Raw genomic sequence first — 19,171 nt, forward strand, 5'->3', positions numbered from 1 at the left:
CAAGAATTGCAACTAATGAGTTAGTTGTGAGATGATGTATTACGAAACGAGTAAAGAGACTTGCCGGTAACGAGATTGAACTAGGTATTGAGATACCGACGATCGAATCTCGGGCAAGTAACATACCGATGACAAAGGGAACAACGTATGTTGTTCTGCGGTCTGACCGATAAAGATCTTCGTAGAATATGTGGGAGCCAATATGAGCATCCAGGTTCCGCTATTGGTTATTGACCGGAGACGTGTCTCGGTCATGTCTACATTGTTCTCGAACCCGTAGGGTCCGCACGCTTAAGGTTTCGATGACAGTTATATTATGAGTTTATGAGTTTTGATGTACCGAAGGAGTTCGGAGTCCCGGATGAGATCAGGGACATGACGAGGAGTCTCCAAATGGTTGAAACGTAAAGATCGATATATTGGACGACTATATTCGGACATCGGAAAGGTTCCGAGTGATTCGGGTATTTTCGGAGGTACCGGGGAGTTAAGGGAATACGAGGAAGAAGCAATGGGCCTTAATGGGCCTTAGTGGAAAGGACCAGGAGGTGGCGCGCGCCCCTCCCAAGCCCAGTCCAAATTGGACAAGGGGTTTGGGGCGCGGCCCCTCTCCCCCTTCCTTCTCCTCTTCCCCCCTTTCCCCCCTTCTCCTAGTTGGACTAGGAAAGGAGGAAACCTACTCCAACTAGGAGTAGGAATCCTACTCCCTGGCGCGCCCCTCCTAGGGCCGGCCTCCTCCCCCTTGCTCCTTTATATACGGGGGCAGGGGGCACCTCTAGACACACAAGTTGATCCTCGTGATCGTTTTCTTAGCCGTGTGCGGTGCCCCCCTCCACCATACTCCTCGATAATATTGTAGCGGTGCTTAGGCGAAGCCCTGCGACGGTAGAACATCAAGATCGTCACCACGCCGTCGTGCTGACGGAACTCTTCCCCGACACTTTGCTGGATCGGAGTCCGGGGATCGTCATCGAGCTGAACGTGTGCTAGAACTCGGAGGTGCCGTAGTTTCGGTGCTTGATCGGTCGGGCCGTGAAGACGTACGACTACATCAACCGCGTTGTCATAACGCTTCCACTTCCGGTCTATGAGGGTACGTAGACAACACTCTCCCCTCTCATTGCTATGCATCACCATGATCTTGCGTGTGCGTAGGAAATTTTTGAAATTACTACGTTCCCCAACAATCCATGCCTCTTTTGAGCATGATCAGTAAGGATGTTTTGTAGTTATTGTTATACTCTATCCATCCATGTCTTTGTTTGCATTTATGGAGCACCCTAGCATGACTCAATCTTGCTATACTTTTGCTATAAAATGTTCCTAGCAGATTGTTTACATGTTAAGCAATTTTGCCGAGGTTGTTGTAGTTGATCCATGCATGCTATGATGTTGCTCTTGCCATGTTTAGCTTCTATGCCATGTCTACTTGTTGAGTGTATGCTTAGTTTGTCATGAAATGCTTTGTGGTGAGTGCATCGAGCTCGTAAACATGCCTACTCAATATCTGTTTTGCCATGTTCCAGTTTTCTTCTAAGTCTGAATCTGTTAACGAAAGTTGCTATGTTCACATGGTTGCCATTGTATTTTCTGATCCGTTTTGGCTTATGGTCAGTAAGGGACTTCTGTTGTATGCTTTGAGTAGCTTCATGCCATGCCTTGCTTTGCCATGATATGTTCCTGTAGCATGTTGTTATCTTGCTCTAAACATTGCTTCCTGATGTTAAATTCCTGACATGTTATTTTCACTAAGTCCGTAACCTGATATCTTTTGCACTTTTGCCATGCTTGTTTGAACCTGCTATTGAGTGAATTAGCCATAGCTCAGTGTTCATCTTTTGTCAAGCATCTTGAGTGGATCCCTTCCATGTGTTTTATTGCTATGTTAGAGTGCAGTAGCTTGTTGTTCTTGATGCATTTAGATGGCCTCGTGCTGTAAACCGCAGATCGGTGTCATTTGTTTTGCTTGTCTTTTGCAAACCGTGCATCCGATTCCGGTGATCTTTATATCGATTTCGACTGAAATCAACTCATCTTTCCAGCGGCACTCTTGGTTTTCCAAGTTGAGGCCAGGTTCAATCTTTCCTTTCCGAAACATGCATATGCATCGCATATCACATCCCGCATATCATGCCATGCTTTGCATCATGTTGTTTGTGCAGTGCACGTGGTTGATTGTGGTTCCCATTGTTTGTGTTCTTGCTTTGGGTAGAGCCGGGAGACGAGTACGTGATTGAGGAACCAGTTGAGTACGCTTACGAGGATCAAGCTAACGTCAACTCGGAGAACTTTGCAGGCAAGATGACCATACCCTCGAAACCACTTCTATCTTTGCTTGCTAGTTGCTCGCTCTTTTGCTATGCCTATGCTACGATACCTACCACTTGCTTATCATGCCTCCCATTTTGCTAAGCCAAGCCTCTAACCCACATTGTCCTAGCAAACCGTTGTTTGGCTATGTTACCGCTTTGCTCAGCCCCTCTTATAGCGTTGTTAGTTGCAGGTGAAGATTGGAGTTTGTTCCTTGTTGGAACATGATTGTTGTTGGGATATCACAATATCTCTTATTTAATTAATGCATCTATATACTTGGTAAAGGGTGGAAGGCTCGGCCTTATGCCTGGTGTTTTTTCCACTCTTGCCACCCTAGTTTCCGCCATACCGGTGTTATGTTCCTTGATTTTGCGTTCCTTACGCGGTTGGGTTATAATGGAAACCCCTTGACAGTTCGCCTTGAATAAAAATCCTCCGGCAAGGCCCAACCTTGGTTTTACCATTTGCCACCTAAGCCTTTTTCCCTTGGGTTCTGCAGACTCAAGGGTCATCTTTATTTTAAACCCTCGGGCTAGTGCTCCTCTGAGTGTTGGTCCAAACTAGAGTCCTTTGCAGCGCCCCCTCGGGGAAACTCGAGGTTTGGTTTTAGCTGTACGGAGCGCTCATCCGGTGTGCCCTGAGAATGAGATATGTGCAGCTCCTATCGGGATTTGTCGGCACATCCGGGCGGCTTTGCTGGTCTTGTTTTACCATTGTCAAAATGTCTTGTAACCGGGATTCCGAGCCTGATCGGGTCTTCATGGGAGAAGGAATATCCTTCGTTGACCGTGAGAGCTTGTGATGGGCTAAGTTGGGACGCCCCTGCAGGGTTTTGAACTTTCGAAAGCCATGCCCGCGGTTATGGGCAGATGGGAATTTGTTAATGTACGGTTGTAGAAAACCTGAAACTTAACTTAATTAAAATGCATCAACCGCGTGTGTAGCCGTGATGGTCTCTTCTCGGCGGAGTCCGGGGAGTGAACACGGTGTTGGAGTTATGCTTGAACGTAAGTAGTTTCAGGATCACTTTTTGATCACTTCTAGTTCTCGAACGTGCTTCGCCTTCTCTTCTCGCTCTCTTTTGCATAAGTTAGCCACCATATATGCTAGTACTTGCTGCAGCTCCACCTCATACCTTGTACCTACCCATAAGCTTAAATAGTCTTGATCACGAGGGTGTGAGATTGCTGAGTCCCTGTGACTCACAGATTACTTCCAAAACCAGTTTGCAGGTGCCGATGAAACCGTGCAGGTGAGGCAACCGAGCTGAAGGAGGAGTTCGATGAAGGTCGTGGTCGTTGTGTTGTTTCGTTTCCAGTTGATTAGTAGTGGAGCCTAGTCGGGGCGATCGGGGATCTTTTGCATTAGGGGTAGTCTTCTTTTATTTTGGTTCCATAGTCGGACCTTGTTTGTATCTGGTTGATGTAATGTTATATTCATGTATTGTGTGAAGTGGCGATTGTAAGCCAACTCTGTACCTCTTTCTTGTTCAGTACATGGGATGTGTAAAGATTACCCCTCTTGCGACATGCCTACAATGCGGTTATGCCTCTAAGTCATGCTCCGACACGTGGAGATATAGCTGCATCATGGGTGTTGCAATAGGGGATCGCAACAATTTTCGAGGGTAAAGTATTCAACCCAAATTTATTGATTCGACACAAGGGGAGCCAAAGAATACTCTCAAGTATTAGCAGATGAGTTGTCAATTCAACCACACCTAGAAACTTAATATCTGCAACAAAGTATTTAGTAGCAAAGTAATATGATAGTAGTGGAAACGGTAGCAAAAGGTAACAGTAGTAAAAGTGATGTTTTTGGTATTTTTTAGTGATGATAGCAATAGCAACGGGAAAGTAAATAAGCAAAGAACAATATATGGAAAGCTCGTAGGAAATGAATCGGTGATGGAGAATTATGCCGGATGCGGTTCATCATGTAACAGTCATAACCTAGGGTGACACAGAACTAGCTCCCGGTCATCATTGTAATGTAGGCATGTATTCCGAATATAGTCATACATACTTATGGAAAAGAACTTGCATGACATCTTTTGTCCTACCCTCCTGTGGCAGCGGGGTCCTTATGGAAATTAAGGGATATTAAGGTGTCCTTTTAATAGAGTACCAGAACAAAGCATTAACACATAGTGAATACATGAACTCCTCAAACTACGGTCATCACCGGTAAGTATCCCGATTATTGTCACTTCGGGGTTAATGGATCATAACACATAATAGGTGACTATAGACTTGCAAGATAGGATCAAGAACACTCATATATTGATGAAAACATAATAGGTTCAGATCTGAAATCATGGCACTCGGGCCCTAGTGACAAGCATTAAGCATAGCAAAGTCATAGCAACATCAATCTCTGAACATAGTGGATACTAGGAATCAAACCCTAACAAAACTAACTCGATTACATGATAGATCCCATCCAACCCATCACCGTCCAGCAAGCCTACGATGGAATTACTCACGCACGGCGGTGAGCATCATGAAATTGGTGATGGAGGATGGTTGATGATGATGATGATGGCGACGGATTCCCCTCTCCGAAGCCCCGAACGGACTCCACATCGGCCCTCCCGAGAGGTTTTAGGGCTTGGCGGCAGCTCCGTATCGTAAAATGCGATGAATTCTTCTCTCTGGTTTTTTCTCCCCGAAACACAATATATAGAGTTGGGGTTGGAGTCGGAGGAGCTCCAGGGGGCCCACGAGGTAGGGGGGCGCGCCCTCACCCTCGTGGACAGGTGGTGGGCCCCTGGCCTTCATATTTTGCAGGTATTTTTTATATTTTCCAAAAAGTTGCTCCGTGAAGTTTCAGGTCATTCCGAGAACGTTTGTTTTCTGCACATAAATAACACCATGGTAATTCTGCTGAAAACAACGCCAGTCCGGGTTAGTTCCATTCAAATCATGCAAGTTAGAGTCCAAAACAAGGGCAAAAGTGTTTGAAAAAGTAGATACGACGGAGACGTATCACGCCCCCTTGGCTTGGGGGGCAAGCATCCCCCCTTGGCCGCCGCCTCCCTCTAGATCCATCTGGAGGGGGCCGCCCCCCTCTCCCTTGCCCCTATAAATAGAGGGGAGGTGGGAGGGCAGCGGGACCACATCCAAGGCGTAGCCCTCCCCCTTCCCAACACCTCCTCCTCCTCCCGCAACGCTTGGCGAAACCCTGCCGGAGTACCACGCTACTCCAACACCACCACGCCATCGTGCTGCTGTTGGAGTTGTCTTCCCCAACCTCTCCCTCTCTCCTTGCTGGATCAAGGCGTGGGAGACGTCATCGGCCTCCACGTGTGTTGAACGCGGAGGCGCCATTGTTCGGCGGTTGGATCGGAATCAACCACGATCTGAATCGCCACGAGTACGACCCCCTCATCCGCATTCTTGTAACGCTTCCGTGTCACGATCTTCAAGGGTATGAAGATGCACTCCTCTCTCTCTCGTTGCTAGTTTCTCCATAGATTGATCTTGGTGATGCGTAGAATTTTTTTTAATTTCTGCAACGATCCCCAACAGTCATTTCTTATTTGGGGCAACTGCTAACAACCCCCCTGTATTTCATCATTCACTTCTAACTTTCATACACTATCAACACGATCACTAAGGATCATCTTGATTGCCATCAATCTATGGTTGGATAGTTAGGAGGACGGTGATATCCCCAACCACTAGAGTTCAAGTCTTAGACTTATGTTGGTGCTTGCATTTTTCTGGATTATTCCAGGCCTTCCGGCAATGTGCCTTCAGTGAGAGGAGACGTTCCCGCCGACACCGAAGGCGTTTGTGGCGATTTCGTCAGTCTCAAGATGATATGCCAGCTCAGTCTCTCAGATATGCTCATAGGGGTAGGGTGGGCATGCCATACGATCATAGGGGTGAGTGTATGCGGGTGATTTCGATTGTACTGTGTTCAATAAATAAAGGATCATCTTGATCGTGATTGTGTCAAATTAGTTCATTTCATCCATAATATGTTTATTACTCTAAATGATTGTGAGAGCATTTCATGAAATACATGGCCGACATTTTCAAAAGGAAATACACTAAGCTCATGTTAGGTGGAAATAATTATTTTAACATGGAGGAATCAACATCATTTTGTATCCACCCTTGGCCTTGTTGCCACTATAACTCAACATTCAAAGGATGTCACGGCTATTCTTGATAGCTAAATATGCACATGTACATTTTACATATCATCAACTTCACTTAGTTTCCAACCAAGCATATAATAGTTAAATATTTATTTACCCTGCGGTACTCCCTTAAGAGAAATATGTTGTCAGGAGTACAACACAAATGATATTCGCAAAAAAAAGAGTATCATTTTTCAGGACTCGAGTCTTTTGCAACTTATAGTTTTGTCACTTATAAAATCAAGTTTACTTGAGATATTGTGATCGGATAATTTTATGCAATTTTGGTCGGAAAACTCATAATACACTTCATATCATCTTACTGCAGTATCACCATTTTCTAGGCTTAAGAAACACATAATTTCGTAAAGGCAAAATTCTTGCTAGTACTCATAGTACTATGTGAGTTAGTGGCCACAAAGTAAAAACATGGAGAATTCAAAGTAAATTGAAGGCTAAAAGACAAAGAAAGATAGAATTATCTCTTGAAAGGGGACGAATTATATAACAAAAATGATTTAAAGACAACCCTTAAGTTTGTTAAATGAGTAATCCTACGAATATCATAGCAAAAGGAAGGCTAACAAGGTGGCTCACAAAATTGCTAAGCTCCAAGAGACCCCCTTTCCGCAATAAAATTCTCGTATTGGGGTAATTGGCCAACAAACGTGTTTCAATGGATTCCCTTTCCCTAATAAAATTTGGTATTCATAGTTGGGCTAAAAAAAGTGCTTCAATGGACTCCCTTTTCCTAAAAAATATTGGAGCGTCCCAATAAATCCCTCCATCTCTTCCAATATCCAGGAAAATTTTATCTCTCCTAATATCTCTTCCAATAAGTCCTTTTCTCAAAAAATTATTGGAGCGTCCCAATAAATCCCTCCATCTCTTCCAATTTATGTGAAAATTTGATCTCGCCGCCCGCCCATCGTGCCACCGCCAGGTGGAGAGAAGTCAGGTTGGGTATTCAGTGGAGAAATAGTGGGGATATGAGAAAGCACCACACCCCCAAACCTCAATAGAATTATTGGAAGAGCCCCAATAACCATTTATTATAGCTTTCTTTTCTGAAACCTCTTGGAGATGCTCTAATTTGTTATCGTGCTACGTCTGATGGTTTTTGTTAGGGAAAAAGTCCATTTTAAACCCTAAACTCGTAGAGGTTGGGCGAAACGAACCCTCAGGTCGAAATCCCGGTCGATTGCACCCTGAACTACACAATCCTGGTCTAAATTGAATCCTGACATCGTTTGGCAAACAGGGATTGTCGACGTGGCAAAGGATGGCCGGGATCTGTGGCATTTCGCACGACGCACAGTCTGCTCCCCATTGGGCCGGCCCGCTATAGGCTTTATTTTTTTGTTTCTTTATTCATTTTGTCTACTCCTTTTTTAATTCCTTTTACTTCTCTTTTTATGTTTATTTTTTGTTTTCTAGAATTTGAAATTTGTTCAAAAATTCAAGAAAAATGTTCAGAATTTCAAAATAGATCATGTTCTTTATTTTTGTTTAAAATTCAAAAATGTTTACCATCTTAAAAAAATCCGAGTACTAGAAAATACGTTCGCCTTTCAAAAAATGTTTGTTTTAAAAAAAATGGGAGTTTGGAAAAAATCCTATTTCGAAATTTGTTCGTATTTTTCTTTTCTAATTTCCTGTTTTCAATTTTATTCTGGAGTTCTGAAATTTTAAAAATGACCGTGCTCCAAATTTTGTTCGCAACTTAAAAAAAATGTTCCTGTTTTCAATTTTGTTCCGGAGTTCCAAAATTTTAAAAATGACCGTGCTTCAAATTTTGTTCGGGAGTTTCAAAATTGTTTGCAAATTTTAAAAATATTCATGTTTCCAATTTTTGTTCGTTCGTTTCAAAAAAGTGCCCTTTTCTCAATAATGTTCGCGTAGCAAGAAATTGTTTTGGAATTTGAAATATGTTCGCGCTTTCAAAATAAATGTTCATGTATTCAATTTTTTGGGGGAGTTGAAAAAATGTTGCCGTTTCCAAAACTTGTTTGAGCTTGCCAAATTTTACTCAAAGTATTTAAACGGGTTTGCGGTTTCATACAACATCCATGATTTTTCAAATTTTAAAAACATTCGGGTCTGCGTCCGTGTCTGTTTTTAAGACCTCGCGCTGCTTTAAGAAACTGGAAGCTGTGTAGGTCAACTGGCTACGGTACTTTTCGGATGCATCTGGCCTCCGTTTCCAACCTTGGGGAGCACAATTTTTTTAAGCGCTACAGTTTATTTTTTTAAAGCGCTACAGTTTCCCTTTTTTTTTGAGGATAAAGCGCTACAGTTTCCGTTTGAATAGTCGCTAGCCACGGCCGGCCCAGTAAACATGCGCGCTAGCAGTGTAATAACAGAAAAAATAGACATTTTTAACAGACAAAAAAAATACAAAATGGGCTGGCCCAGTGTGCAGGACGCCTTGGCCCACCAGCCAGATGAATCCCTGCCACATCAGCGTTTTCATGGCTCAAACGATGCCAGAGTTCGATTTAGACCGAGATTGCATAGTTCAGGGTGCAATCGACCGGGATTTTGACTTGAAGGTTCGTTTCACCCAACCTCTACGAGTTTAGGGTTTAAAATGAATTTTTTCCTTTTTGTTAGTGGTGTTCCGGCCTGATGACCGTAAGAATTTTTTTTTAAAATAACTGTATTCCTCTTAATGAATGCAAGTTTTTTTAAAGATTAGGTGCACGCAGCTATGTTCAATCTGTTCAATGGTCGCCACCTTGGATGTGTTCAGATATTCGAAAAAATAAGCACTATCGAATCGGGTGAATTAAAGAATAGACACAGGTCAGTTGGCATTTCAGTCTTTCTTCTTCTTTTAGGGCATCTGAAAGAGCCTCTTGGTCCTGAACATCAGAATAGGAACAAATGGGCCTCCGCAGATATCTATGCTTCTTTCGAAACAAGCACCGGTTTCAATTTCTGGTCGCCACTGCGACGCAATATAATGGCAACCACCACACTTTACAATGTACTTACTCCTACAAAGGACGCACGCGAGACCTGTGGAGAACAAACCAATCAACAAACACGCGAACGAACGCAAGCAACGATGTGATGGTCTGATGGATCCACATGCTTCTACCCAGCCGTAGAAGCCAACCTGCAGACCGGACGGGAACGACACCGTCACAACAATCAAAGAATGGCTAAACAAACCAGCCAAGCCAGGAAGAAGGCTCACACGGGCGCGAGCTTCCCGCGCGGCAGGGACATGCTGCGGCGCGTCTCCGGCAAGGGGGCGTTGGTCCTCTCGGCGTACGGCGGCCTGCTCCGGCGATGCTTCCCTTCCGTCACGGCCTCCGCCTCCCGGACCGACGCCCTGACAGACAACAACAAACACCCAAGCAAAATGAAGCCACCGATGCACCGCCAAAGTGACACGCCCAGCTGAAGAATCGTTGGTACGACGTACCGGAGGTCGATGCTCTGGGACTGCCTAGTCGCCGGCGGCGGGAGCTTCTTGGCCGACTTCCGGCTGAGATGGAAGGTGGGCTCGCCGTTGGCCACCTCGTTCTCCACATCGGACCAGTTCTTCCTCACCCTGGCCTCCGACCTCGCCGCCTTACTCCCCGACTCCGCGCCGCCGTTCGCCGTCTGCTGCTCCTCCCTCCGCGCCTTGGCCGCGCTGTCAGGCCTGTTCTTGGTCACGCTCACGCTCTCTCTAACCGTTGGCTTCGCGCTCCGGTTCTCCTCCGAGTCCCGGAATTTCCGCAGGCTCTGCTCCGTCAGAATGGACGCCGGCGTGTTGTTCCTGGACCGGCTGCCCTGCGATGCCTTTGCCGGCGGCTCGGCCCTCGGCGTGGGCGTGCACTCGATGATGCTCTCGGCCTTCTCCACGGTTTTCATGACGGTGCCGCCGGATCTCTCGGCGGAGAACGAGCTTCTCACCGGAGGTGACGGGGTCTTGAACTTGCGTGAGCTGAAGTATAGCTCCCTGCTGATGACGGGTGACTTGTCGTCCACCTCTCGCACCGACAGTGGAGACCGGAACCTTCTCTGCTTTCCAGAAGACGAGCTTCTGATCTGCAAGCACGGAACAAGTCGTATGTTTACTCAGGTTACTTCCTTCTGTGAGAATGAAAATCCATGTTTGAAACAATCAAGTACCTCGCTTGTGCAGGTGTCGACGCTGGAATCCTGCCTAGCCTCAGGCTTGAAGCGCAAGCTGGTGGTGATAAGAGGTGACCTCGCCCTTGCAGCATTTCTGGTCTCGGATGATGTTATACGGTTTGTGGCATCTCTCAGCTGTGCTGCTTCACGCTCCTTATCTTCCAATGCCGATTTCAGTTTACCAATCTGACAAAGGTAGAAGTCGTATCATGACTCATGAGTGAACAAAAACAAAGTTCCAAGGCCTGCTCTGCGTTTCACAACTCAACAACACAATCCCAATGCCGTACGTACCTCTTCCTTGAGGTCTTTGACCTGTGCTCCTTCCTTGTTAACACGGGCTGCGCCAAGTTCTATGGTGGCCACACGCTCAGCGAACTTGAGAGTGCTAATTGTTTCACCGAAAGAATCTGCTTCAGGGTTCACATGCACAAACATCAATGTCTTTGCCTGGCCGCCTGTATCGCAAGAAAAGCAAATGATTAGCCATGTCGGCATTCTTGACGAAACAAGTTCTAAGTCTTGTAAGAGTGTTTTTGTACCTAAGGCGTCTTGCAGCACTTGTGTCAGTTTGCTGTTCCGGTATGGAACGTGTGAACTCTTCTGGGCTAGTGCCGCTATAACATCACCAAGTGCCGATAGTGATTTGTTGATGTGCTTGGCTTCAGTCAGTCTTTCTCCGGCGGCCTCAGATTTGTCCACCCTCTCACTTCCTGCGAGATCCACCAGGTGAAGGCATCCTCTTAAAGTTGAACCAGAAATTATCTCCTTCCCTTGCACATGAACTGTCAACACACTGAAGAGAAGGGAAGCAACGTTACCACATGCAGTGATTATGGCTATGTCGCAGATGTTTGAAGATATGGTCTATACACATGATGCAAGGAGATTATACTAAGGGTATAACCTTATTTGGCGATACAATTCATTTCATTAGTTTTGTAGTGAATACCTGTGTGAGCGGCTACTTCGTTCATTAAGGGCAGTTGCTCCAACAGCCCGATTTCTGTGGCCAAGTTTCATCAGGTCCAAAACATCCTTTGTGCACTTCACAGGCACTAGATTGGCATCAGGGATGTTGAGTCCATTTACATGGGAATTGTTACGAATCTCTAATGTGTGTACAGTTAAGAAAAAAATCCAGAAGGAAATTTATGGAACCAAAGTTTTGACAGTGAAGCAAGGAAAGTAAGCATAAAGCAATATATTTGGTATGCACATTGCAACAAAGAAAAGGCATTTTTTGGAAATCATGGAAGGATATCGTTTGTTTGCACCATCAGCCATCAATAGGTCTCTCACTTGTTCATTGTATATTTCAATCATCTGAACCCTCACATCATATGTCGTGGTATCTGATCTGTTTTGAGAAATATCAAACAGATCATTTAGCGACCGGTAGTTTACGCCCAAGGTCTCCTCTGCTGTTTTGTCTGGACCACTCTGAGTAACATATGCAAAAAACAAATACATTGTCAAAAAAAAACCCTCCAATAGGACATGCTTCAGTATTAAAGATCTTTATCCCCTCCTTGTAGTTTTTATTATTGCAACTCCTTCCATTATAGTATTGCACGTCGACTGGACATGCCCCACAAATTTAATGGTGTGAACCCAAAAGCAAATAAATGTGAAAAATTACCATAGTGTAGGTTTTTCCTGATCCTGTTTGACCATATGCAAATATACAAACATTATAGCCATCCATCACTGATCTTATAAGTGGTTGTGTATCAACATAAACTTCAGCTGTTACAAAGAAAATGAAAGTGAGTCGACTGGTAGCATTAAGAGTTGCAATTAGAGTACAGCATCTCCTACAAAATTACTTTATGGTTTCCCAAAATAACATATCATTCTTATTGATCATGCAAGGCTTTATGCAAAATAAACAAGTAATTCTATCTTTGGAATAAGTATATAATAACAAAAAAAATAGCATAACTTTCTTGTGAATCACCAACTATTCTTTAGGAAAGTACTGGAAGGAATGCAATTGATTTGCGGTACATGGGAAACAAAATGAGGAAGTTTAATGATGTACATTGTGAAACATTAGGTCCAAATATTTTGTTGAAAGAGAATATCTTCCGTCCATCCTTTCCTTCCTTTTCAGGGTTAGTAATCATGATCTCCCCGTTTTCCCCAATATGATCCACAGTAGATCGTTGATCAGGTTGGGACTTCGGTAAAGGTTTCACTCTACAGTAGACTCGGATGCTACCTAAGAAACATATTTGAAGTTGTCAGTAACTATTATTTTACTGCAAATAAAATGAATTGAATCCATTTTAGGTTTACCTCTAAGATCTTGGACTTGATTGTACAGCTTACGATTTTCCTCCAGTAACTTGTGGTAAGCATTATGGTTCTGCGCCTCAAAATAGCTTTCTGCAACATTAGAATAATTTTTAGAGACCGAAGAGGACGACAATTGACAAAATTCTAAAACCATTACTCACCTAGCCTCGTCAAGTCTTCCTCCCATTTAGCTCGAGTGGATTCAACTTCGGACTTCATCTCATTGAAGGACAGTTTTAACTTCTGAATATTTCATGTTTAGAAGAAATAATAATTAGCACAATGCGATAATGTCCATAAAATAGATGTCCATATTAATTCTGTATATTCTAACCCTGAACAGGATATTTTTCATTAGATAAGTATAAAATTGGTAGGTAATTTTATTGTTTTTACTGTTATTTATATGTTAAAAAAGGGAACTACAAGGAATACGTGGACTTGCCACTAAATACTTAACATGCAGCTTGACAGTTGAAGAAAAACGGTGTTGATGTTCAAGTTAAGCAGTACAAAAATGCACATCATTCCCTACCTTCAGCTCTTCTTGTTGGCGTTCAAGTCCTTCCCCGTCACCCAAGTGTTTGCGGCTACCACAGGGCAATTGCAAAGATTTTGAAATAGCTTCGATTAACTCCAATTTAGAGCAAACACCACTGTCATCTTTCATCATCTTCCTTAAAAGGGATCTGACCTGTTAGATGGTACATGTTTAAACAGTAAGTTTCAGTAATTGGTGCAGAGTTTTTAGTTTTCAGGACTGCTAATGGCAAATGCTGCCTGTTGCCTATTTGATGGTGTACATCATCATAAGGAAAATACACCAAGGAGTACAAATATGATACTGCACCTGATTCCGGTGGGACACAAGCAGAATGGTGAATTCTTTAGAGGCTTGCTCAAGTATTGTTTCAAGGACCTGAAAAAATCCACCACCATAAGTTAGTCCACAGGTGTTCAGCATTGTTTGGTGACGAGATCAGCTAAACTAGTACTAAAAGGGGATCACCAATATATAAGAATAAGCAGAACATACCTACCATATCATCTAAAGGCAAGTCGTCAGCTTCACTCCATTCCAGAAGGAATGCCCGCACAACCCGAAGAACAAACTGCTGGAAAAGTGAGTGCTGAGATTCTTCAACTCTGGTTTCCTCAAGGGAGACCTCGGAGAGAAGATGAACAAATTCCAGCATCTGTTGGTTCTGGTCAGCTGAGCCTCCAAACCTGGATGAATGTGAAGGCAACCTCTTGCTTGGAGGCGCAATCTTAACAATAGCTCCATACCGCCATATACCGATTCCACCTGAAAGTTTCCACTCGTGGTATGCTTTGAGACAGAGTATGCAGTCCACAACTTTCATTGATGAGCCTCCCTGTGAATTCAGATGCCACAATGTTCAAAATATACAGCTAAATGTCCAAACTCTAGCAGTAACACATAATTCTTATTAGCAAACTTTTTAATAGCTTGATTGAAGATATTTCTTTTGATGAAAATCTGGAGGAGATATTTCATATTTGCTCCATTTGTTTCTCACTAAGATACTCTTGAATATTTGGTCTTAGAAGTTAAAATGAGTACTAACAGAAGAGCCACAACAATTTCCATTTTCCAGTAATAAACTTTAACCCATTAGTGTTCTTGCAAATGTGGAACAAATTCAGTGAATCGTATCAGGCTATACAATTCAGCAAATCAAGATACTCCTAGTAATCGCTATGATTGTTTTGAAAGGTGTAATGAATAATTGTCATGATATGTCGAGAAAAACAGGGCAACACTTGGAGCAACGGTAGTGCTACGTGAAGGCCGTACCTTCTCAATGTCGGAAGCTTCAAATTCCAAGAGATTCATCTCGCTAACTGCAACGAGGAAGTTCCTCATGTTCTCGAAGTACTGGATCGCGGACTGTGCCGCCCCGTCGGACCACTGCACGGTGTCAATGGGATTCTCAACGACCTGCCAAAACAAACAACAGGCACTGAGATTCCAAGTACTCCCAACAGGCATTTGAAGTCCCTCCCTGAACCCAGTCGACCGGGTTATGGTGGGTGTTATTGGGGATGGATGGGATGTACCTTGGGGATGGCGCCGGGGTTGACGCGGTTGAGGACCTTGCAGAGGATGAGGCCGTTGCGCAGGGCCATGCAGAAGTCCTCCTCCGACGGCCTGTCCGGCAGGGCCTCCACCGCCGCCGGCGCCATCTGCCGCAGCCATCGCGCCGCCTCGCACCTCCGCGCAGCTGCGTACGGTATCGGCAGCAGATCAGAGTCAGGGAGGTTACTGATTTCGCGTCGCGATTCGTGCAGACAAACAAACACGATCGTGCGGTCTGTCCTCTCCCTTGCTTTCATGCCCCGATTGATTTATTTTCGAATTCTGAATGCTGAACGAACGGAAACCGGAAATCTGAGATGCTGAATTCATGTGAGCGATTGCAGTGTAGCACTAATCAACTGGTTCTCCCGATTTAAACCGACGGAATGCCGCATGCACTAAATGCATCTCGACTTAAATCAAGCGCAGACCCGAGCACAGTACTAATTACGAGCAATCACCACTGCAGTAAACACAGCTTATTACTACTACTGCTCTCCGTGTGCGAATGCCGCAACTGAGCACAAGCTATCAGCGTCCTCACGGAGCACTCAATCCAGCCCTCGCCGGCGCCGGCGCCGCAGCTCAACTCAACGCCACTCAGACACCGGCGCAACGGCGAAAACGCAGAAGATCACGCACGCACGCAGCATCGCGACGGAGAAGGCGAAACGCGTGGCAGGACTGGAACGCGGAAGGAAGGGAGGAGAGAACTCACCGGCCTCCTCGGCCTTGCGCAGCGCCATCCCCTCGTCGTTGATCTTCCCGTCGTCCGCCCCGCCGAGCAGCCTCATCTCGCCCGCCGCCGTACCGCCCGCAGATCACGCTCACCTCGAGCTCCTGCCGTACCGTACTGTGCCCCAACGGTAGGCTAGGCAGGAAGGAGTGTTTGAAAAACTCCGACCCCGAGGGAGAGTCAGGGGCGGTATGGGGGCAGAGGAGGTGGGCTTTAACTGAAACTTTCCAAGGTGGCCTCGAAGAAGCGATATTTTGAACTCACGGGGGGTGGGGTGCTTCAGCGCTGAAAGATGGGAGGCGTCCGCTGCGGGTCGACCAACAGCGGGCAGCGTCGCCGGCCAATGGAGTCGCGACGAGTCGGAGCTCACGTGCTCGAGGGGTGTGTGGGCGGTGCGCATCGACTGCAGTTCAGCGGCGTATTTATGCTCGGAGCCCCAGAGATTCGAACGCACCTTTTATCCTCTTGTTTCTGTCCGATTACGCTTACGCGACGCGACGCCAGGGGAAGGGGATGGATTCAAAGTTTCAAACGGTCGATCCCCGGTGGTGGGTGGTCAGATGAGATCCAACACCGTGCATGGATGCGTCAGTGGCGGTACTGCCTGCCTTTAATTTTTTATGATTGCATTGCGGTAGACGGGTGTGGATTATGGCCGTATGGGACTGCGTGTGTCGGCTAGCAGCTTCATTTGGATGTTTACAGCATCTATTCACGGATCTTAAACCCGTCTCTCTGCATGGTCACAAAAAAACTCATCCATATAGACGCCTCCAACTGTTCTCAAACGCCCCGGACTGTTCGGCGTTTCTTGTATCCAGCCTAAATATGGGACGAATATAGTACGGTCTAGACGCGTCTGTCATATCAGCCCGGCCCAGCCTAACCCTACATATATCCCCTCCGATGAACCCTAGACCGCAATCCGCTCGGTCCATTCCATTCTCTTCGTCCTCTCCTCTTCCCAGTTCAACCTCTTCCCTTCCCAATCCGATTCATGACGGATGACCGCAGTGGCTCCGACTTCAATGGTGACGAGAGCGACGTCGATGCGGTCACTCTCCGCATTGCTTTGTGCCGCTCCCGTCTAGATCAGGGCGGCAGCAGCGGAGGCAGCCCACGGAGTGATGCGTCGTCCCCCTCCGCCCGTCGTCGCGGTGCGAGCGTTGTAACCGGGCCCGTCCGGCGCGCAACACCGGTGGGAGCGTCGCCCGCTCCGCCCCGCTCCAGGTACGCCGCTCGCCGCCACCACATCCATTGTACCTCCAGAGGGCGTCCATGGGCACCGTTGGGTGCTTGTGCCCTTCCCGGCGCCAGGCTGCTCGAGGGCGCCCGAGTCGAAGGAGCTGGCCGCACGGCGCGAGCAGCAATGCGCAACGGAGGCCATGGCGGCGGGCGAGGCGTCGGCGAGGCGACGAGCACTCACGCATGCACTGGTCGATCCTAAGGACGCGCTCATTGTGTTTGTCCTCCGGCACTCCCTAACAACAGTGGAAACAGATGCGCGACGGCTGCGGCTCGCTATCGAGCTGTCAGAGCACAAGGCGTCGATGAAAGTGGCAGCGAAGGCGAGGAGGCACACCCAGGAGCAGGAGCGCTTGCTTCGGAGGCTTGCCAGGGTCACATGGACCTGTTGGGCGACTCCGATGATGACGGCGACGATCCTCCGATGGCCGACGCGTACACCAAAGGCAAAAGCAGCACCGTCGACCGCAAGGCGAAGGGAGCAGCAAGGAATGGTGATTTCCTCCGCCGTTCCCCATTTAATTAAGTTTTTTATTGTATGTTTAGGGTACTGTCCAATTGAAACAACAACTTTTGGTTGTTCGGTGATCGTTTATGATAGAGTCATGCCTGATTTAACTAGATTTGGTGCTAGTTCGTTGATCTACGTGAGTTTATTTCCATACATGCATGTATTGCATGTATATGAGGAATCAGATTTGAGATACACAGGTGCGGGCGCACCAAAATGAGGAGCGCCCGGTCAGTGTCCGCAAACGTGCCAGAACCGCAGGACGTGTTTGCGGACATTTGAGGGGCCGGATTTGATATCTTCGGCTGTAGATGCTCTTAGAGCATGACTAATAGTAACAGCCGGCTATATGGTTGATGTTGCCACGTCATTTATAACCTACCTTAAGGTTGTACATAATGGATAATGTCATAAGTTAGTATCATCTATAATATTAGTGTATGATACTATATCTGTAATATATCGTAGATGACCTCAATATTTATTATGATGGTATCATGATCCTCTCTTTCTTCATTTAATTTTATACACTATCTAATCAAAATTGTCTAGTTGACATACATAATATTAGCTATGACACACTCATTACAGGCAGCCTAATGTCCCACTCATACAATAGTTAGACACGACGCTAGTCATAGTGAGAAATAGCTTAGAGTAGTAACATATGTTACTACCTTCCATATAGTAAGGGCATCTTCAAATCAGACTCTCAAACCTCTCGCGCGTCTGGATCGTCCTGTCTGGACGTAGTTTGCAATCCAACGCAGTCCCATATCGGTCCAACGAAGCATTACGATGTCAGTTTTTTCCGCAAACCGGAAACAAACAAAAAGAGGCTTTGTCAGAGTCCGAACATCCTTTTGACGAATCAAAAGCCACCACGTGCTCTTTCTCTGTCTGAATGACGGAAAGTCGCTGCTGGCTAGGTAATTAATTTGGCGGAAGCTAATATGTTTAAAGACAGTATTTGGCGGAAGCATGTCTAAAAATGACCATGTATTTGGTGAAAAGTTTTCTCTTGCCAAATGGCCAGGTGACTGAAAGCTACTAATCACGTACTTCATCCATTTCAAAATAGATAATCCAGCTTTGTACTAAAGTAGCTAGCTAAATGGCGAAAGGAGCCTAACATCGATGGCGGAAGTAGGTTAAAAGTAAGGCGCGCGCTAAGCGCCATCCGGATGTAGCGTCAATGCGAGCAGCCCCCTTCATAGCCATTTGATTGATCCGTTGATCCGCGTCCGTGAGAGTCGTATGCACCCATCGGTTTGCACGCTGTTTTTCTTTGTTCTTTCGCACGCACCCATCGCTTTCACACACGAGCCCAGCCCGCTTTCTTTCTTCTGACCGCCACATCGCTTACAACATCTCCAGCGGCGTCCCTAACAGGCTTCCTCAGGTGACTTTTTACGCGCCGACGCCGAAAAAACGTTTCAGTCGCGTCTCTAAAATGCCGAAATCGTCCGACTTAGCTTGTTTTTGGGCCTGGCGGTCGCAGGTCGAACCCGGCGCACTGGGGGCGTTCGGGGCTCCGACGTAAGGGAAAAACACGCCTGGCCCACACTGTCAGGCGAAAAGTCAAGCCAACCGTCCAGATTTGCCCCCTACCCCCCGCGCGCTCGGCCGCCACCCTGCCGATCCCGGCGCCGCCCACCGCCCACCACCACTAGATAGGTCATT

General features: G+C 46.1%; 1 protein-coding gene across 1 annotated transcript; it reads right to left on the reverse strand.

Annotated features, from left to right (window-relative positions):
* Window positions 1–9,251: 9,251 nt before the first annotated feature.
* LOC125530571 (kinesin-like protein KIN-14F) lies at window positions 9,252–16,131 on the reverse strand. The gene is made up of 18 exons (XM_087544343.1): window positions 15,715–16,131; window positions 14,978–15,141; window positions 14,715–14,858; window positions 13,936–14,271; window positions 13,746–13,814; window positions 13,431–13,589; window positions 13,057–13,138; window positions 12,896–12,985; window positions 12,639–12,818; window positions 12,237–12,343; window positions 11,857–12,037; window positions 11,547–11,709; window positions 11,137–11,390; window positions 10,889–11,052; window positions 10,592–10,780; window positions 9,897–10,507; window positions 9,666–9,803; window positions 9,252–9,584 (listed from the first exon to the last, which is right to left on the reverse strand). Exons 1-18 carry the CDS (start codon window positions 15,788–15,790, stop codon window positions 9,563–9,565), a joined length of 3,129 nt encoding a protein of 1,042 aa, XP_087400469.1. The 5' UTR covers window positions 15,791–16,131; the 3' UTR covers window positions 9,252–9,562.
* Window positions 16,132–19,171: the final 3,040 nt, after the last annotated feature.

This window comes from Triticum urartu, chromosome 2A (genome assembly GCF_056163025.1).
Source record: "Triticum urartu cultivar PI428250 chromosome 2A, HENAU_Tu73, whole genome shotgun sequence".
Classification (NCBI taxonomy): domain Eukaryota; kingdom Viridiplantae; phylum Streptophyta; class Magnoliopsida; order Poales; family Poaceae; genus Triticum; species Triticum urartu.